At 44.5% G+C, this 22,473-nt stretch overlaps 1 protein-coding gene across 1 annotated transcript in view; it reads right to left on the bottom strand.

Annotated features, from left to right (window-relative positions):
• Positions 1–22,035, bottom strand: part of zfhx3b (zinc finger homeobox 3b) — a gene marked incomplete at its 5' end in the record, with an annotated part of 87,896 nt that extends 65,861 nt beyond the window's left edge. Inside the window, 3 exons of the mRNA XM_079169321.1 lie at positions 15,495–15,991; positions 18,827–19,406; positions 19,558–22,035. Of these exons, the coding sequence (XP_079025447.1) occupies positions 15,495–15,991; positions 18,827–19,406; positions 19,558–22,035 (3,555 nt within the window). The remainder of the gene's footprint in view (positions 1–15,494; positions 15,992–18,826; positions 19,407–19,557) is intronic.
• Positions 22,036–22,473: the final 438 nt, after the last annotated feature.

The following is a 22,473-nucleotide window of genomic DNA, read 5'->3' as shown; positions in this document are numbered from 1 at the left end:
CTAATGAGTGGGGTTGAGTGGAGGTGAATATACAGAGTGGGTCTATATGTGGGCTTATTTGCATGGAACATGAAGTGCCTTGTTGGAGGAAAACTGATGCTGAGGGTTCTTCAAGCAATTCATGCACCAAACACCCACCCGTTTCACCTGTCAACTCTTGCAACTAAAAGCTGCAACTTTAAAGAGTGAAACCCTGACATTACACTTTGGGTGTTATAAAAAGCTAAACATTTAAGTGTAGTGAAAAACACTATTGCTTCCATAATGATGATGATCAAAATCACATATCCCTAATGGCCTTTAAGCTATTACCATTTTGAATTAGAACCCTATCATTAACATGTAGAAAGACACAGCTGTTGCTCTACCCATCCCCCTCATAAGGACCTCTACTTTTTCATAAAACCCATCGTAGCCTATGGCCTATGTCCACAAGGAGGTAGTGCACTTTTGATGAATGTTGCTCTGTGCAGTACCCCCCTTCTTCCCATGAGCACATCCAACTCTATCACTAATACCAATGTGACTCACTAACACAGATATCTTTACAGGGTCATTCTGTTGGGCCTGCTCATTAGCCAAAGAAAAATACATAACTCTACTTTCCATAGAGAAAGAAACAAAAGTGCTCATTGATCAGGGTGATCAATTGAGGATCAATAACCTAAACCCTCATCATTCCCAGTGCAGCATAATTGCAGCTGAGATATGGTAGTCATCACTAAAAATCAAACACAGACCAGACTAATTGGAAGAAGCCTATTGCTTAGCTCACGCTCGCAAAAAGCTATACAAGGCCCCAGAAAGACTTGTGCTGGCCGTTCATTGGAGCTTCCTAAAATAACTGCTCATGCCAGTAGCAAGTGTCATCATGGAGGTCATTGTGCTGGCTGCCCATTTGGGGACATCTAATACAAGGCCTAACAAGCTACCTCTCAAGAATGCTTTATATCCCTTCGCATGTAACTTTTGCTCATAAGTTTTAAGATCACATTCAGTCCCACTTTTATTGCACACTTTGTGATTTTAATCTAATATTTTGGGGGAATGTCCTTATTAGACAATGTGTTGCTGACCTCTGTGTTAAGCAGTGGTCAGAAAAAAAAGATGTCATTTTCCACTCCAGTAGTTCAGCACAGTAAAGAGGCTTAGAGAGCTGGTAAAGCAAAGAGGCGTGCCTGATATAATAGATATTTTACAGACTGGCATCGCAGCCAGGCTGCCCTTACTGGCTGCACCATATACACTGCTCAATCGTGCAAAAAATGTCAAACTATACTTCAAAGCCTACCACTTTTCCCCTTCCTGTTTATTGATTAGATGGAGCTCTTGTTCAGTAATTGTGCAGTAAATCAAGCATGGTGAGCACTAATCTCAAACCCGGGAGGAAAGTGTTAAAGGTAAAACCTGCTGAAAAGTGCATAATTACGGTGCTGTGTTCAGCCAGCAGAGAAGATATACTCCTCCCTCTCACATTTCTCACTCACTGCCTGCCTGCGCAACCAGAGGCAGCAGGGAGAAGGGTTGGCAGAGGAGCAACGGGAAGTGTATACAGTTTCTAACCACCTCTCACTCCCTCCCTTACTCTTTCAATCCTTCTTCCTCTCAATGCATTCCCAACCAGAGCGCCGGGGGCGCCATGCTTGTAAAGAAACCACAGCCTTTTGAGTGCCTCTTGTATTTACAAACGGAGGCATGTTGGAATCAAAGGCATTACCACATGACATAACACATTAAACAGCTGGCAGATTGAGAATTTATAGACTGAATAGATAGTGAGTGGTAAACAGGAATTGTGACATTGTTGGATCAGTTATCTAGCTATACTTGGTATGAGAGCTAAACTTACCGAAACCAGAGTACAGAATGGGAATCAAATGCAGCAGCTCACTCCTCTCCCTTGCTTTGCCTTCGCTCTTAGCACACAGCTCAGGCTATACTCCAGGTGGAGACAGCTATCACTTTCCCATCAACTTCCTGTTCCTCATGTCTCTCCTCCCCCCTCTTCTCTCCGCTCTCTCGCTCCCAGCTGCACAACTTGGTTTCTGTGCCATGTTTGAAGAAATACAAAGCTGTATCTTTCCCCCCCATCTTCTGAAGTACTAAAATCAGCAGTTAAGAGATTTTTTTTCTCTCCTCATCCATTCTTCCCTTATCCTCCTCCCTCAACGCTTTCCCCATGTTGCTGTTCTGCATAATCTCACCTCAGTTTTTATTTCACCCTCATCAGCAGGGACCTAAAAATAAATGATAAATGGAATATGATATTTTAAAGTCTTATCTCTTATCTGTTCTTACAGGGGAATAATAGGGTAGTTAATCCTGCAGATCCTACTCAAATTGATTAATCAGCACATGCGGACAATCAAATAAATGATTAATATTCCCCAGTCCTGTGGTCGGACAGTTACCCCTGAAACCATCAGTAATAATTCAGTAACCCTTCCCAGACCACAGGCTGCAGCTAGTCAGCCTCACTCAGCATCAGCCCTCTGATGTTCAACAGGACTTTGAACTCCCTGCACAGAAACTCAGACTCACCAGGGGTAAAACAATCTGCAGCCTACTTTCTCTCTCTCTCTCTCACAAACCCTTCTACAATACCTGCCTACATGATCAAACTCACATGCCATATACAATATATATAATAGAATTTAGGGTGGAAAGCAAAATATAAGACAAGGGGTGCTTCATCTACATTCAAGATAGCACACCATCATGCTACTGCGGGAGGCTATAGAAACACATGTGGATTCTCTTTCCTATTTACTGTACCGATATGCTATGAAACAAACCGTCTCAAATCCTTTCCGTATAATACAGAGGCCAATTATAAAAAATCCCCATGCCGTTGAGCAAAAACCTGAACCCACGTGTTATGTAAGCACTAGGTGACGGGCCTGAAAAAATAATGCCACTGTGTTCTCACAGCTAGAGAACCAGATGTCTCCAGGCACTCACACACAGACAGACTGACAGAGAGACAGGCTGTTTAGCAGCAACTCTCCCAGGCCTCACCACACTGAGCACACCCTGTCCTGCTGGTGGACAAAGGGGGGAATCCATTGAAATAGGCCTTCTTTTCTCTCCCGTTACCCGTGCTATTCTCCCTCCCACAGAGGTCAGCGAACAGCCATCTTCATGGCGCTGCTCTGCATCTGCCAGCTATAACTGTTCTTAATCAGAGAGGCTGAGGAGAGCACATCTTTCTCCCTCACATTTGCACCCAGAGCGGGAAATGAATGGTGGGGTTGGGGGCTGGGTTAGGATGGGAGATATACTGTATGTGTGTGTGAGTGTGTCATTTGTGGGGGCAGCAGGTAAACACTGCTTGTAGGTGTGGAATGTCTGCTCTGCTCCTAACAGGCCTAGAGTGCTATGGTCGTTGATGTCCGTGTCTGCCAGTGCTTGGACACATGAGGCCAGTACTGTACTCCAACTCACACACTCACACACACACACACACACACACACACACACACACACACACACACACACACACACACGCGCGTATGTACACACACTGTTTCACCCTAATCCCTCCGCTCTGCCGTACAGGAGGCTTGGCCTTTGTGTTGCCTGAATCAGCATGTGCAGCTGTCTAGTGTGACGAACACTACTCTACCACTACCAGGACACGGTGACACTTCACTGCATTGCTATGTTTTAATATGGCTGCCTCGCATTATTACAACCATTTAAAATTCACCTAAGTAGCCACTGACCTCGAGGGAGTTTACACAGGCTAAGAGAAGGTTGAGGTTTAGCTATATCACACATTGATGGCCTTTAACTAGTGTTTGAGAGACTTGGAATGATTGTGCTATACGAACAGTCACAACTGGGGGAAGGCCGAGCTCTAAAGTGAGTGGCCATTCAGTACTCTTGCCAATATGCCTCATGATATATAGCTTTGTCTTTAATAGGCACGGGCATGGTGTGTAGGGCAGTGTCGTGAAAAAGCCCCAGTTTTATATAAGCGTTACAGTTCACTTTGATCTGTTCTCTTGCTCCACTGTTTATAAATCAGCCACACAAATATTTATGAGCGGAACGAGGAAAATGGCTGGTCTGGTTTGTATCTCTGGCCTCCATCCCTCCCTCCCTACTGTGTTCCCTCCCTCTCCCGGTGGCTGATGTGTGGATGAGGCCACCGCAGATGCAGAGCGAGCGCATAGGCCCCAGGCCACATCCATCATATCTGTTCCGTCTCTGGCTATTGTGTGGCCTCAGAGAAGGCCGATCCAACCAAAGCCAGTAACAGCATAGTTAAGCATATTCCTGTGTGTGGAGTGCTTAAACACACATATGCATTAGTGCCCCTGACTAATGCATCACTAGTTCATCAGCGACAACGCTTTATTAACTAATACAGCAATATTCAAAAAGATTGGCTCTGCCTCCCTTCTAGTTCATCCGTTTCTGCCTACAACACACACACAATGTGATGGGCCCAGAGCTTCTGGATCCATACACTTTAATTGCTCCCCTCTGCCCTGACCTCTGATCCAGATCACTCTGATATACAGCATCTCTATTAGATTGGGAAGTAGGTAAATATTCTTCTAATGACCCTCAGTTCTAGCGACACCATTGAAAATGTAGAAGAAGAAAAAAATCAATCTCGTTTTCTTTCTTCTTTTTGCCCTTCACCGACTATTAGTTCCCTTTTTATCTGGGGGTTGACTCCAAAAATGTGGAGGGAGACCGAGCAGAATGAAGTGTCTACTCTCATCTTGACAGGGCAATGGACTTTACTGAGATGCATTTCGGTAATGAGGAGATTACAAACCTATGCTCAGAAGGAAATATCTTTTTAACGGCATCTTGACTGTCCTTCAAGTAACACATTGGGTTTACTGAGCCAATAAAGAAAAGTCAGACAACCTTTATCTAAACTGAACAGAATGTTGATCCTGCAATCTAGACTCAAGATAATTTAAAAGATAACACGGTTCAAGCGGGAAGTAGACAAACTTGACCAAATGTTACCCATCACGTTGTGCGGGTGCACAAAGAGATAGTGGAAAAGGCAAGGCTATGTGCACGTGTATGCGTTGGTGCATTTGTGTGCACTGTACAGTAAAAGCCGATGAACTGTATGTGTGTGTCTGTGGGCGGGGGTGGGTGGGGGTAGAGCGGGGGTGGTAGTGGTGGACTGGCTTGTCGATCGATGCAGTGATTGGCAGTTAATGGCTTTTCCTGTTCTGCCTTGGTAACCCTGGCCTGATGGCTGTTGCTTCTGATCAGAGATGGCAGATGGTGTTTGATTTTCATATATAAACCCCTGACTTTGTGGAGATGGCTTCATCATTTTTAATGATTTAAAAGTTAAGTTGAATACTGGGAATACGCCAATGCTGGATATCTCATCTAAAAAACCCTAACCTCCCTTCCAGATGTAAGGCAAGGCACCCAATCCTTCAATGATAAGTTATTAGAATGAAATTCAAAACACATATGTTTTTCTCTATTTTATGTTGGCCTAAATTTACAGGCTGCTGGGTCACAAACGTGCTCCTTATCTAATACGACCACTCAAAGAATCAAAAATCACAGAAGATCACAGATAATAAACATCCAAAGAACTTTTCCCCCAAATCATACCATCCTTTTCTCCCAACCGCTCAGTAATCAAAGTGCAGACTAGAAACTAAGCTAAAGAAAAAGGAGAAAACGTTGTACATTGAGGACAATTGAGGACATTTGATGTGAGAAAGAAGATGGTAGGAAATCAGAGTACAAACAGAAGGTCCTCAAATCTCTCTTTGTCTTTTCTCAGAATAATTCCATGTTCTGAAGGGTTTACCTTTATTTGGCTCCTCACTTAACCAGTTTCAACTGCTTAAGGCTTAAGTCTATGGTTTAAGTCTATTAATTATCCCATAACCCCAGACATTTTAACATTTCATCTCCCCAGAAATTCAAACTGAGCTGATTGCAAAGAAAACTAGGAGGTCTGTATTAGGAGGCCATAGTGTCCATAGTATGGATCTCCAAAGCTGCTGTTGTACTATTCACATCTTCTGTAAATCATCTGTGAAATGATACTTCCTGAGAAACAGGAAGATGGGTCTGAACATTGGTGAGCACAAAAGCATGTGTTGTGTGTGAAAGACAGAGAAAGATTAAAGTCACACTGGGACTCATGACTGCAAAATGAATACGCCCTCACTCCTGAAACATCAACAAATAATAAAATACTTTGCTTTAGAGAACTTATTAAGATACTCTCTCTCTCCCTCACGCCTCTCGGCATGCAAATTAATACATTGATCATTTGAATAATAATTTGCATTCCAGATCTCACAATTTCATGTTCAAACTTCAACAGCTCCCAGAGTTCTCATTTAAACAGTAGCTGCACAGACAGCCCTTATGGTTAAAATTATTTCAACATGACAATTCCAACCTAACAAGCATAAATTAAGGACATTCCTGTCTAGTGACAGCGATAGGCCATCTGAAGGAAGGATCCACGTTTGAATTATTCAGCAGTCCTTAATTTTAGGGCTAGTGTTGATTGAATGTGGTGACATTATAAAAAAGAGTTTGTGGGGCTGGCAAGGAAGGCAGTGAGGGAAGATAGTATATGATCTGGGACTGAGCCTAGAAGTTCAGTGGCTATGGAGACTTCCTCTGCTGTCTGCTCTTCTGAAGAAAGCTCAGAGGAAAGAGGCCTCTGTAAATCAACATGAGATTGAAGAGGACTTTATAAAACAAAAATGTGTGGAGCTGCTTACACTGAAGAAAAGCCTGCACTTCAGTCCTCCGCTTTCACCAGCTTTGGCTAGTAAAAGAAACGCGTCAGACAGTGTGACCCTGAGGTTTGCCATATAAACAAAGCAGGGTGAGGTGAAGGTGAGCAAGGAACAGAGATGATATGTTGGGGTGGGGCTTAAAGGCATAGTAGTTAAACTCTTTTTTTTTTTCCTCCAACGCCACTCTGTCTATTCTGGGCATCAGTTTGTCATGCAGGAATGTGGAGGCCATAAAGTATCTGTGCCCTTGAGAAACTGAAGAGCATTCTCGTCCCCAACTCTTAAAGCTGTCTCTCTCTCCTTTACTCACTATCCCTTTCCACAACTCACTCCCCCTCTCCCTTAGTTTAGAGTAGAACACAGGTGTAGAAGATGGCACCCGTGGGAAAGATAACATCGGGGAACATTCCTTGGGTTAAAAAAGACATTTTTTCCCCTGATATTCTTCATCAGGGAAACTATGTAATTGTCTTGGTTCCATGACTATGCTTTTGTCCCCTTTGTGTCTCCACCCCGCGCTCCTCAACACTACGTCTTACATCACTACCTAGTAATTTCCATATTACAATTCAAACAAGAGATTCTATTCTCTGCTACTTTTTCCATTTTCATCTTTCCATTTTATCCATCTTTTGTAGAATAAAAGGCATGATGAGAAAACAAGGTGCAAAATGATCTTTTCCAGAGCCCCCAATAAAAAACCTATGACACCCTGGGCTGCACTGCTTAATTACAAAAGGATGAAATCTTTTCTTCTACATCTGGAGAAAACATTGTCTGCATAACACTGATAGATTTACAGCTCCCAGTTCTAACCCTGGACTCAAGCACGGAGCAATTACGCAAAACATGGATGGACAACCAGTGCCATGAAGTTCAGGAAGAGATGGCTATTCTCTCTTGGCACTAAAGAAAGGGCCTCTGAGGCCCCACTGTTTCAAATAAAAATGATACCCAGAAAATTATCCTTAGGAAACTGGAGCATGGTTATTTTTTACTCAAGCCTTGATAGTGGTCACAGTGTGGTGATGTGGACTTTTCACTACATTTCACATCACATTTTGCTCATTACAACCCATTCAAAAAAGACTTATTTGAGGTTAGCATTCATGCAAGCATCAGCACCTCTCTGGCCCATCACTAAAAACCAAAAATCGAGAAATTGCTGGAGTTATGCAATCCAACAGTAATCGATGCAGCCCAAAATTGAAAGACCGGAAGGGGCAGATTTGTTTAAACAAAGAAAAAACTAGGGTGGAAAAAATGCAGTACATGTTCTGAGCAGTAGTGTGAATTAGTTTTAACCAAGCTGCCTTCCAACAAACAACAAAGCCAAAAGGTTGTTTACAAACTAAATGTCCTCACTTATAAATACATGTAGATAAAATTACTTAGTACTGCTTAGAATGTTGTGTTTAGCTACTCAAACATCCTTTTGGTGGGAATGAAACAACAGCCAGGGCACATATCTATCATTCTGTAAAATGTATCGGTCCCATGACTCTACTCCGTAGGCCAAACCCAAACAGAATATAGGTCCCTGTGTGCTCATCCTGGTACCTAAGACCTCCTCCTCCCCTACCTTGCTTTCATGTACAGCTCCACTGAACACAGACCTCAGAGCTGAGTAGTTTTGTGGCCCTGACCACTCGGAGGCCATTAATCTGGTGGCTTAGCCACTGATGTATTGATGGCACAGAGCCGGTAAGCCTGCCTGCCTCACTCTCTCCATCCCTTCAGCTTAGGAGCTACATAGATTCACAGGAGCCTCCATCTGGCCTCATCAAAGCAGTGTTTACCTGCCAATTGCCACCGTTAGTCTTTTAGGTGCAGTGGCTATAGGTCACCAGATGTATTGACCAGTTGGGCAAAAAGACCTGTGAGATGCTTCAGTCAAGCCATAATAGCCACACTGTGTGTTTGCATGAACTCACAGTACATCAGCAGCTAGATTTGATGTCTTTCAGTGTTTCAAACCGCATTCTGCAGCTTTAATTTTACAAATAACAGGAAAATAGAGCCTACGTTAAGGTGCTCTTTAGAGCAATACAATTCCAAAAGTAGCATTAGTGTTACTATATTATCATCTATTGTGGGCCTATAGGCAACCACACATAATTCCAGATATATACTTGACCATCAAACAACAACTATAAACTTGGTTAGTGGGGCAGTTTGGTAATTGCAAAACATTAAAAGGTCTTTATCATTTCAGTCGAGGTGTTCATAGTAATTGGGTTATTTGTGTGCATGTAATGTAATGGCATTCAGCTTACATGGAATCTTTACTGCAGTTTAACTGCCAAATACATATTAAATCCATAGGAAATTATAGAGGCCCCAGATTAAACGGAATCCTAGACTTTTTGAAGAAAAGGAAAATGGAATACTATCTCTCTGGCATCTTTACTGTTGGGATGGTAAAAACACAGGAACATGAGTGATATATCTGTAATATCATCTTGACAAGATAGAGGCAAGCAGAGCAGAGGTATAACACAGATTAGACACAGAGACCCTCCAGGTGGTGCAGAAAGAACTTTCTCCAAGATGTTATTATCCTCTCAATACTGCCCCAATCTCCTACAATCACTTTAAAGGAAAGAACTTTATTTTACCATTTGTCATAATCACACAACTTAAAGACGTTTTCAAGCCTGTAAAGCTTTATGTGCCCTCTTTTTTATGGTAGATAGATTTGTTGATTTAATAAGAGAATCAGTGTGTTGACAATAACGTTAACATTACTTTGCTCTCAAGTGAAGAGCAAGGAACTTTTTACAAGCTGAAGAGTAAGTAGATGGCGTGGGGCACGCAGACAGAGGATGTATCTGGGGAGAATGTTTAGTTTTGCAGCATGGTCGGATTTAAGATATTTAACCTTAAGCAGATCCCCATTTTAGACCACCCACTGATTCACTATCCATACTCGTTTGTTTTGTGGGTCCCTTCACACCTATTTGCTAAGTCTATTAATAGTGTGGATACAACACCAAAAGATAGGAAAGGGGAGAGAGAAAAAGCAATATTACGTAGGCAGAGAGGACTGAGGGGTATAGAGTTAAGGAAGTTTGACAGTTATGTTTAAGAAACTGTTTCTTGTCTGTCAAAAGGGGGGATCTGGTGGGAGGTACAAACTGTGTATCTACACCATACTACCTACAGTCACAAAATCTCCTACTGTACACAGAGTGGAACTTATCTCTGCCTTGAACTGTTATGGACCCCAGTCACAAAAACTGATAGAACCGTGCCTCCTATTCCTTTCCTTCCCCAAACACCACTCTGCTTTTTTCCACTGATCAGCTTGGAGAGAACAGGATCATCAGCTTCCTTGCACGTCAGCAGAAGCGTGTAGTGCTGATCTGGTCCAAAAACAAAGAATCGTATCAAAACAAACAACCATTCACATAATGACCAAGGGTCTCCAACTCCCAGCTGATGATGTAACACATCATCTCTACTCTTTCTCTAATCCTCCTATGGCTATGTGTGATGGAACACAGAGAACGCATCTCTATCGCCACCACAGGCCCAGGACCAAGAACCTGGTCTTGTAATGCACTGGGCCCTTTTAACTCTGGCAATTGTGATAAACAGCCACAGCCGAAAAAAAGCTGGGAAAAGACCAGCCTCCCCTGTCTAAGTAGCTATCTGCTCAACGTCTTTTGCTTTCTTTCTCTTTCATTCTGTAGTCCCTGCATCACCAACAGTAGGGCTGTTGCACATACAATGAACAACATCAGCAGCAGCAGCTGCTGTGCCACGGGTGAAAACGTATCGCTGGCTTTCACAAGGGGTGTGAGCTAGAAAAGTTGTGAAACTCTTGCACACTGCCAAACACTAAGCCCTACAAGCCCCCCAGCCTGACAACCCCTCTCTCCAATTCACCCTGATTTCTGTTGAATGCCACTCCTTCCTTGTTCCACCCACAACTCAGAGTAACTGAGATCAGTTTGAGGTAGGACACTAGAGCTCAACGTCCTGCAAGCAACTGACACAAAGAGGGCAACTGGGGTTCAGGACCATGACTGCGCTAGTGAGTTGGTGAGGTGTTACTGGGGCCTATCCAGAATTTAAATACTTCCTTAGCGTGATGCCTTTTATCACATGTACATCACTTGTACAGAATCATATTATAAGAACGTCTCTCTGAGCAATTAAAATGGTACATTTCATGAGCCCTATGTTGTCATCTGCTGGCACTTTAGATTTCAAGATTGCTCTCAATGTGTGTGTGTGTGTGTGTGTGTGTTTGAACACACACACGCACTGCATTCACACGGTTGTGCATGTGAAAGGAGAGAATGGGCTGTCTCCCAGGATGTGCAGCAAGCGCTTTATTAGAGCGGTAGTACCAGTAAATCAGAGCTCAGCTCTTCCTGGAACTGCTGCAACCTTTCCCACTGAGCACTATTACTGAACAATCATAGGCTAGCCATGATAATTAGCCGAGTATCTATCCTTCCAACCCTCCTGTCGCCCCCATCCCCTCTCTCCTGTCTGTCTCTCCATCCTCCTCCTACCCCTCCTCTATCTGGTGGGTAAGCGGGTAAGGCCAGGCGCCCGCTGGACGTCATTTTGCCAGAGGATATCTCATAATACCTGCTGTAATATTTGTCTTGAGGTTGGCCAGAATAACAACTTTACCTCATTCGTCTGCCCACACGATAAGACTTGCAAAAAATATCAAGAATTATTGGGACATTCCAGAAAAATCAAAAAAACTCATCTGGGACACAGATATCAGGCATCCTGTCATCTAGTGGGCACTTGGCCTGAGTCTTAGTCAGCAGGACTTATCTCCTGCATGAGTCTGAAATATACTAATGAGTTCTATTTGATTGATGTTTTTTCTAGAGTTGGAGTATAGCTATGACCTATTAGTGGTTGTACTCCAACAACAAACTATTGTATAGCCCAAGAGAATTGGAGTCAATCCTGGTAGTAATGATCATTAATGGGCAGGGGTCAACACGGTTTGCATTCCTGAGACTGAGAAGCCAGTGCTTCTGCTGAGTAGGATCATCAGCGAACCCCCTTAATGCTTTTTCATGTAACCACTAATCCCTTCATTTACATTACTGCCTCTCTCCCTCTTTCATGTTTCGTTGTGAATATTTGCCCTCTGCAGTGTGTAGACATTGTCTTTCCTCAGTGTTCACTGATTATTTTGGATTTGCACTGAAGTGTAAAATAAGAGCAGTAACTACATCCAAGATACAGATGTATTGTGTTAGTTAATGGGCCAGCCGCTGGGCTCCACTTAACACTATGTTCTCATAGGTAAGGAGCAGAGTGGATGTGACTGAGTGGGTAAGGTGGAGAGAGAGATAGGTGAGAAGTTTGCATAGTTATGTGTGTGCTCAATAGAGCGGGACCAGGACAGAGGGAGGGGTGTCAGGACTTCCTTGGTTAAAGATTCCCCATCTGATAGTGACGGCACTTTCTCCCTTTCTTTCCATGGTCAAGCGGCATCTGGAGTGGATTTTGTGCTAGCAGACACCGAGGAACATGATTACATTCGGCTAACTGCGCTCTAAACTGATTATGCATGTGCCAAGCTAATGGACTACATTTGCAAGAGGAAAAATAACATCCAATCAATCTCAATTACCGCCGGTTGCACCGGCCCTCGAGACAAAGAAGGTAGCCAGCTAACTCCCCATGCTCCTCCCCTTTCCCCCAACCCTTGACTGGAAGCTGAGGCCTGTGGCTGGGCCTGGTTAGGCCCCACCCTTTCTGTCTGGCCAGAACAGCCAGGGCCTGGGAGCTGGATTAGCTCCACTCATCTCACCTCCACACTAACACATAGCCGAGCCCTGAGGCCTTCTGCTGCTAGTATAAGGGCTATCATATTCACACACAGTATTATGTACGGGCTAACTGTAAAATGAGAATGGAAGCCGGGTTTGTTCAAGAAGAGTGAATCTCAGGGGAGAGCTTCATGTTCTAAAAACATACAGTACACAAACTAAATGTGGGGTTATCTGGATGCTGCAACAGGACCCATCTGTTTGTGCTTAGGAGTGACCATTGTTAGAGCAGATGGGTAGCCATCATGCTGTCATCAGAGTCACTATAAACCCTATGGTTCATTGGAAAAAGAGAAAGTCAAAGTTAGTTTAAGAGCACAGTGTTGGAAGGACACACAGCGCTTAGGAAGGGTATGTCTCAGCTGAGAACACAGCACACAGGGGAAGACGGCATCACCCCCCTGCTGTGTGGTGGTCCGTGTGGTCAGGATGACTGGCAGGATCTTTCTGTGGTCTTTTGGAACATTCCAATAGTTGGGGTGGTGGGGGTGATATTTTTAGAAAGCCCTAATATGGGCCGCATACCACAAACTCTCAAATTATCCCATCCAGTTTAGCCCTCAGTTTAAACCTTCCTTTTTAATTCCAGTAATTACAGGCTCCAATTTATATGGAGCTATGCACACAAAGGGCCTGTTTAATGCAAACCAGTTTGATTTGGGTGAAGTGTCCCAAGCATCTCCCACATCATACAGCCTGTTTATGCTGACTTGATGATTTATTTTCTCCCCAAAAAGGTTAAAAACTGTGCTATTTGCATCAGTTTTCTTTGGGGCAGAATAAATGAATGGTGATTTTCCTTTTTTCATCTTTGCATAATATACCACGTTGGGTTTACAGGCTTGTGAGCCACTGTGGGTTTCAGCCTGTCAGTATTTCTACCAGGCCAGTAAATCGAATGCAGTATGAAGACTGTAACATCAAGCCAAGTGGGGAGCCAAAGAGGCCTCACAACCATGTACTTGTTGTCCGCTAATCACATTTGTGAGTCATAAAATATTGCAATAATTCTTGTCAACTACTGAACTGTTTTTCAGTAGTGTCTGGAAGGAGAGTTTATGAGGACCACAGTATTCTCGGGTTGGGAGAGCAGGTAATTTCTGGACAAATGCACACACTCTTACTCAGAAGATCAATTGGTTTTAAGAAATATGGAGCCATCTTAAGAGGCTTAAGTCATAAAAAATGATCATGCCTGGATGTGTTGTACATATTTAATCCCCCACAGTCTGAGCTGCAGTATGACATATGTCTCTTCTCTCTTAAAAACTTGTGCGAAAAAAAGACGAAAGGAAAAAAAGAAATACTTCTCTTCTGCCTTCCGGGCTTACAGCAAAGTGGAAAGCATAATGTAATATAAAATTCTGAGAGACAAAAAAAATGTCTCACTCTCCAAAAGGTGTGAGAAAGAGAGAGAGAGAGAGAGAGAGAGAGAGAGAGAGAGAGAGAGAGAGAGAGAGAGAGAGTATTCCAGAGCCTGCCTATTTTGGTCTAATGTGATACTGTCATTGGAATGTGGGCCAGTAAGTCCAGCAGCGAGGGCCAGGAGAGGATGACCATGGGTTGGAAAAAAACAGGATAACAGGCTATGCTTTTCTGCTGTCTCACAACTGACTCAACACATTCGCAAATTATGTTGCATATTTGCATTTCTATACATCTATAAATACTCTGCGCATTTGAAAATGTTCCTGCAGTGCTCCTGCTTGTTATGGTGCAAACCGCATAGTCTCCACTCAACACCCTCTGTGTCCCCTGGCCCCTTTAACCTCTGTACTAGGAGCCCTACATCACACCTTCCCCTTTAACACTTTCTCTCTTACTGTGATTCTAGTACCAAGGCTTTGTGGACAGGAAACATGTCTGTTATGCCAGTGGTTCTGAGGATCCGCTCATAATCCTGCATGATTTTCAAATACACTATTTTTGAATGGAATTCAGATTCATTTTGAAATGGACCAGTTCCCCTTAGTTTTTAATGTGATTAAAAACATCACGCTTGAAGCAGCACATTTTTCACATGCCTTTCAGTGGCTCCTTTCCAAAAGACATCATACCATAATATACTAAGATACCAAAAAAGTGTCAAGCAATAGCACTGTTTAAATACTTTTCCTGTTTACTTTTGAAGTGTCAAACACATGATAATGGAGCGGACTTATTACAAAAAAAGGTAAAATCTACCAGGAGACAGTGCACATTACAGTGTTGTATGTTCGATTGTGTTGATGTGTATGTAGTGTAGGCCTATAGACACGGAGTGTATGCTGTCACTGTTTGTAAGTGTTTTGTTGCATGTGTTGTATGTGTGTGTGCATGTGCAGCTATGCCAGTTTGGGTTAAGCGCAGAGTGGCCAAAGCCGCAGACACACAGGATAGGTACCTAAGTGGAATCAGGCCTGTTAGATTTATGGCCATTTGTTCGGAGAGTGTTCATCCATTGGCTATTATGGAATGATTAGAGGAGAAGGTGAAGCTCCAAGTCCAGCAAAAATCAATACGGCTGTCGAGAACGATTCAGCCTTTCCCGCTCCGAGGAGTATTAGCACCAAACCTCTGTCTCCTCACACTTCTTCATTCGTCTCCTACTGATTCACCCCTAAGCCTCCAAACCAGCTTCACCTGCCATGTTCTCCTCATGGCAGCACTGTGACCCTGCCTCTATATGAGTACTTGGAAGGCAAGAGTTACACAACAAAGCTATCATTCATGCACTGGCAGAGTGACTAGTTAGTGGAGGCATATCAAGTTAGCGGGCAGAGGATTAAGGACACATTTTGCGTATTTATCAAAGTTGAAGAGGATAATAAATCCTCCCAAATATGACACGAACACACTACTTCTCCTGGCAACATTATGAAAATTGTCGTTGTCGGTTGAGTGGTGGATGTGAGAAAGGAGCTTGAGGAGCACTAACCTTGTAGAGTTTGAGGCTTGCCTCATGGCGGGTATTGACAGTGTGCATCCTCAGCTTCTCCAGGCTGTTAGTGTAGTAGTCGCAGGCATTGCACTTCAGGTGCACCGGGTTGCCTATGGCCACACATTTAAGGCGCCATTCATTGCCTTTGCCCCCTTCTTTGATGTGGGCCACAAGCTGGTACTTTTGCACATGCTTGTCGGTCTTGCAGTGTAGCTGGAAGTTGGCCTTAAGCTGTGTGGTGTAGTGGCACAACTTGCACTGGTGAGAGTCGCCCACCACAGCGTGCCACTCCTCCTCCGGTAGGCTGCGTTCAGATCCCATATGCATGCCAAGCACATCCAGGTTGTCAGTGGTGAAGCGGTTGCATACAGCGCACTGAAAGAGCTTGAGGGAGGGGTCGCTGGTTTGTGATAGACTTTCTCCTAGGGTCATCAGTTCTTCGGACACCAACTGCCCACCGCCCAGCCGCACGTCCATAGGGATCTCCCCACCTACTACAATGCACATGGAACACAAAGAGAGACAAAAAAAAAGAGGAAAAGAGGAAAGAAAGGTATTTAGATGGCTGCATACATTCACTTATAATTGTGTTAGACATATTCAAAGTTTACAGTCTACATCAGAGTTCCGTTTATAAAGATCACTTTTTCCTCTTACTTAAATTCTACAAAGGAAGTCATAGCTTGTGCCACTCTCATAATTAATAACATCTCTGAAACTTTGAAAAACCACACTCTGTTGGTCGGTATGATATTGCATGGGGGATAATGTGCATGTATGTATTTATAGCGATCCTTGCTTTGAATTGAGAAAAAACAAAGCCTGGACTTTTCCAAAACCCAAAGACGAAAACCTCAAACTGCCAGATAATGAACGCACACATTGCCCTGTTTGGGCAGGTGCACTTTCATGGCCTGCCTCTAAATCAACTCAAGAGGCCATGAGCGCCACAGGAAAAGCAAGTTATTTTATCATTACTGAAGAACTAAGGAGTTCCCAAGCACACATTACTGTAAATCAAATCCATCGCCCTTGTTCACTGAATAATAATGTAAAAAAATCCTTCTCTGCTAGAATTATTTTGCTTCTTATCTTCCGGATTGCCTCTAAATCAATATGTACATCTAACAGATAAATTCTGCTTGGTACTGAGTCTAAACGATGAAGAGGGGGGGAAAAAAAGGCAAGCACATATCCTGTGACACCAACCACAGAACTGATGTCTATACAGTCTGGGAAGGCTGACTTAAAAAATGAATTCTAAAAATATGAGGTAAGAGCAACCAGAGTTTTTGCCTTTGCTTGCTGATCTTTAATCTTTCACTGCCCAGCCTGAGCATGCAGGCTTGACCCTGCCTGGCTTTACACTAAATTAATTCCAGCAGCTCCTTTTTATTTATTGCTGCAGTATGCAGCCTGCTCTTGGACTTTTCTCCATTACCTGAGTTTTTATAGGAGAGGGAGACCTTTGAGAAGCCCTCTAAAATCACTCACAGACCCAGCTCCCCAGTCATGGCTTCTTAAACTCTCTCTCGCTTACATACGCACAGAGGTACACACATGCCCAGTCGCTTTCCCTGTCTTTTCCTGCACCTTGCACCTCTCATTTCTACCTGGCTCTCATGCTCCATTACTATGCAGATTCAATGATTTACGACAGACCTGGATCATGTTCCTCACTAAATATGTGTTGTAGACCAGTAGAACAAAGAGCTTGATTTGTAGCTTTGCTTCTGTTTTCTTTTTTATATTGAAACCACAATACTGCAAATGTATATGAATGATATGTATACGATTGCTAGGCATGTAAACCTTAAAAAAATCTGAACCTATCACGATGTTTTACAGTGAATAGATGTGTGACTTGTCTTTTTGTGCTGTTTCACAGTCTACGTTAGACAATTTCCAGCACAAACAGCTAGAAGTCACATCTACCTCCCTTCACTTTTACTCTCTTGCACTCCATCTCATATCTTCCTATTACTACAGAAGCTGAGTCTTGGGACGAGGATTACCAGGAGGCTGAGATCATGTGAGGTCAACATTTGTTATCTATCTCTTCAGCAATACACGCAAAAGTCAGAAATCCACAGTGAGAGCATGAAAGAGCACCTCTAACTTTAGCCAACTGGTCTGAGATCTCCTTGTGATGGCAGAATCTTTCAAAAGGGTTTACTGAGCCTTATGTATCATACTGTAGAATTAATATCAGAGTGTTTGTGTGCGACAATTTGAAGAGGTTCTTAAAGTGTGATCGACGATGACACCACTGTCGTTTATGGGCCCAGACTGTGTCATCATTGCCTCCCTTGTAACATGCTTATTACTCCACACAAGAAAATGAACCAGATGGCAGAAGCGGGGGAAAAGAATTAGTCACAGCAATCAATTATTGTTTGTGTCTTTGAACTGGCGACAGTTGTAGACAAGTATGTACAAACTGTGGGGTTGTAACTGGTCCGCCAAACATTCTGCTATGCTGCTGAATTACCCATGCTGAGCCCTCTAACCTCCCTTCTTTGACCAAGATAAAATTTATAGCTGCAATTACAAAGTTGGAAAAGTGGAGGACTCCAGTGGTGAAGTTCAGCAACAGTTTCGGAATAATTATAAAAAGCTGAGGCTGGCTGCGTGAGGGGAAGGGCAGGGAGAGGGACAAATATAGGTTTTGCCCCAAAACTCACCTTTTTTGAGCAAAAGTGGGTATCATAGATTGAACTTTAAAATTCTGTCATAATCAAATTGATACAGTGTCACTTAGAGGTCTTGTAAAGGAAAAACAAAGTTGGGCTTCTGTGTGTTACTTAGCACAAGTATAGCTACATGTACATCTAGTTTACTTGTAGATGAAAGTAACTGGTAGACTGGTTTTTCTGTGGATGTGAGATGAAGGCGTTGAGCATAGGTCTACTCTCGTGAGGACCATTTTCATGTACACTATCAGTGAGGAAATATAGAGAGGGTCTGGGGTAAGCTCCCTGCTGTTATCTTTCTTTCACCTTTTCCTCTTTACTTGAGTAACCCTCTGCTTGTAAAATGTGAGAATTGTGTCAAGTTCACTAGGGCAGGCACACCTCAGGGCATGAGAAAGAAAGGCAGGCCAAAAGTAAAATGTGGGGATAAATTCCCTAGTATATGTAGCAGTGGAGACGGACAATATGTTTATATTTCTGCTCATAATTTTGTGTGAATGACATTAATGTTTTGTGTTTCAGTAGTAAGTGATGAATTAGGAATAAAGATCATTTAAAAAAAAGAATGAACTTGGTGATTTTGTGGCAAATAGGAGCATTTCTGAGATCAAGAGAGGCAAAATAAATGGGGCTCACCAAGTGCAGGGGCCAGGGCGGCCATGTTGGGATCCAGGTGAAAGCTCCCCATCAGGAACTGAGCCTCGGCTCCAGCTGGGTCTATCTTGAGGCCTGGTGGAAGGCTCATGTTCTGGGTCAGGTAATATTGGTAAAGCTCAGCCTCAGAGGGAGAAGGCATGGCTCCCAAGCCAAGCCGGCCATGCTGCATCTGAGTCACGTTCTGCTGGAGTAGCATCATGTTGTGCATGTGCTTCTCACTGGTCATGTGGATACGCAGGTTCCGTGCCACATTGGTCTCGTAGTCACATACCTCACACCGCCAAGTAGGTTTGCTCTTAGGCTTGGTTGGGGAGGGGGCCCCACACGGTCCAGCCATATGGGTGGAGGACTGTGTAGGATGGTGGTGGGGAGGGTGATGGCTACTGGCCTGGGTCACTGAGGGGACAGCCACCACTCCTCCTGGGGTATGTCCAAACACCTGCTCCTGCGCAGAGCAAATGGTGCCTCCATTCTGCAGCGTCTGCATGTTGTTCAGGTGCTTGTCCGACTGCATGTGGATGCTAAGGTTGCCCTTTGTGGTGGTCGAGTAGTTACACACCTAAAATATAGAGGAAATTTGCTCTTGAACTGCATTAAAGCTATACATACAGTATGTTACTTTACAAAATCCCTTCATCTTACAAAAGCCTAAATGGCCCAACAACACAACACAAAAAAATGGAGCATCACCACATTTCTTTGCTACATACCTCACACCGGAAGGGCTTGTATCCACAGGTATAGCTTTCTCCACGAGCCAGACGAGGGTGGCTCTGTCCACTGGTGCAGTACGAACAGGTGCCTCCAGAGTCTGGGTGCTTCTCTTTCATGTGGGCCTCCAACGTCTGCTGGTACTTGTAATGCCAGTTGCATTTCGGACACTTGAGTGTCTTGCATGAGTTGCGTGAATGCATCATGGTCATGTGACCACCCAAGGAACGTGAGGAACCCAGAACGGTGTCACATTTAGGGCATTCTACCCCACTTCCTCCGCTGCCACCAGGCCCATGGGTTTGTGAACACTCGCCCATCCCCATAAAATCACAGGAACCCCCTGGGAATAGGTGGGAGTGGCCGTGAGATGAAGGGTGGAGGTGATGTTGATGGTGGTGCATGTGGTGATGGTGCAGAAGGGCTCCATTTTCCTCCTCTCCCTCTGCCGGGCAATCATTTGGTTCTGGAGCTGTGGCACTATCTTGATTGGCACTTTCATCAGCAGCAGCATTGGAGGAAAGAGGTGAGGAGGAAGTGCCAGCAGTGTCATCCTCGCTCCTTCTGACAGCAGCTGCCGCCATTGCCGTGGGAACTGTGGGCCCCTGGCAGTTAAAGCTCAGAGGGAGCTCTGAGGTCCTCTCCCCACCATCCGCAGATGAACCCTCTTTCTTGACAGAAGAGAAAGTGGAAGCAGGGTCTTTGCTGTTGAGTGTGGAACTGGCCGCAGAGGTGCAGGCAGAAGGCTGGAGAGCGCTACGAGGCATTAATAAAGGAGATTTGGAAATGCTTTGGTTTGAGACAGCTGGTTCCCCCGCTTCACCCCTGCCGCTGCTACTGTTACCACCACAGGCCACTGCAGAGCTTCCTGCCTCCACCTCGTCTTCCTCCTCCCCTAATAACAGTTCCTCTTCTTCTTCTGAGCCCCCCATCTGGCCTGATAGGTGCACCTTGTTTTCATGTTCCTCAGTGTCCCCATCTTCTCCCTTGCATGCCAACTCTTTCCCAGCAGGCTCCTCTGTTCTCCCTCCCTGTTTGGGCAGGGCACTGGAGTCTTTGGCAGAGCCTGGGGATGAGGTAAGAGTGGATGCTTTGGGAATGCTCAGCCCTCCAATAGAGAGGACTGAGCTTAGCGGGGTTTGTTGCTGCTGTTGGTGGAGGCCAGAGTCAGAGTCTTTGTTGAGGAGACTTTCGCTGTCCCTGCTGTTGCTTCCAGGCTCCAGATGGACACCACTAAATGTGCCATAGAAGCTCTGGCCAGAGTTAATGGGTAGCAGGGTAGGTGGCAGAGGAGTGCTCTTATTTTTTGGTTCCAGGAAACTGATGAGGGGTTCTTTGTCCTTCCCAATGCCCTGGATGATGGCAGATGCCTGTTTGTCCCCTAGCAACTGCCGCTCGTCCTCACACAGTGTCATGCGGTGATCATGGACGGCATGAGTTGCAAAGGAACGCACATAGCCAAAGGACAGCTTGCAGATGAAACACATGAGAATGGGCTTACCCGTGCCATATAGAGCTAGCCCATCAAATTTGGAGAAATCCACGTTGTTGGGAACATCTTTGGATACACAGGACTTCTTGGCAGACCCATCGCTGTTCAGGTAATCCTTGTTGCTTTTGTGCCGCACATCGAAGACACGGAAACTGTGCAGGACAGGGCTGAGGCCTGCCATGGTTGAGGTATTGGGGAAACCTTGGTCTGAATTGCCAAACCACTTCCTGAAGGACGAGGCTATGTGGAACGTGTTGATGATGTGCGGGTAGACTGAGGATGATGTCCCAGCAGGTTCCCCCGGTTTTCCCCCACTAATGAGAGAGTTTGTGGAAAGCAGGCCAGGTACCATGCCCCCACCACTTTGGATCAACTGACTGAGGCTCTCTACGATATAGGCCGAGCCATCAGGCTGGTAGACTATCTCTCCAGCCAGGTTCTCCACATCACTACTCTCTTCTTCCTCTTCCTCCTCTCCTTCCTCACTTCCACTCTCAGGTGCTCCCTGCTGGCGTGTGGGCTGATGTCGCAAAAGAGTGGGCATGCCCCCTCCCACTGAAGCCATTGGCACCCCAGGGAAGGGTTGAAGACTTGGGAAACAGCTGTCAATCTCCATTTCATCCAAGTCCTCAGATTCTTCCTCTTCTCCACAGCTTACTCCCTCTTGCTCTTCTTCCTCAAGACCTTCTCTTCTGGGATACAGCTCGCCTGTGGCAGAGCTATCACGGTGGGCCTGGGGTGATGTTCGTTTTGGCTGCTGCTGCTGGGACTGCAGTTCTCTCACCCCGTCATGAGGTGCACCAGAGTTTTGGGGTTGAGTAGGGTAGGGAGCAGAAAGAGACAGGGGGTCCAAGGACGGTGCCTGGTTGGTGCAAGGGACCTGTGAGCTAGAGTGATCGTTCCAGGGCTGTGGTGGTTGCTGCTGCTGGGAGGAGCCGAGCCCATCGTCTGTCCCAGAAACCACAGGAGACTCACAGCTGTCCATGCTGATGCCTACATGAGGCGTTCATCGCATCCAGGCCTGCAGAAACACAAATTGGGTGATATTAGAGGTTACTGTTGTATGTTGGGTGTTAAATGTAAACATAGACACATATACATAAGCACACACAACTTGTCAATTACCATGTCAATGTTGAAAACATAAATGTCTATATTTTCCAAAATATAACTATGCCTATTCAGAAAAGATCAGATACAGAAAATATGAAAGAGACACTATGTATAGGAACCTTTTAAGAAGAAAATCAAATGTATATTGCATTGGGTGAGAGACAAAAGTCTGAGATATAATTGGAAAGATGACACTATGCTCATTACGCTAGATTAGGTACTTTAACACAATACCTGAGACAAGCACTAATAAGCCGTCCATGATCCATCTTCCTGCCATATCAGGAAGGTACCATCTTTTATCTTCACC

This window comes from Pholis gunnellus, assembly GCF_910591455.1.
Source record: "Pholis gunnellus genome assembly, chromosome: 1".
NCBI lineage: Eukaryota > Metazoa > Chordata > Actinopteri > Perciformes > Pholidae > Pholis > Pholis gunnellus.
This window is presented reverse-complemented; position numbering and strand designations above follow the sequence as displayed.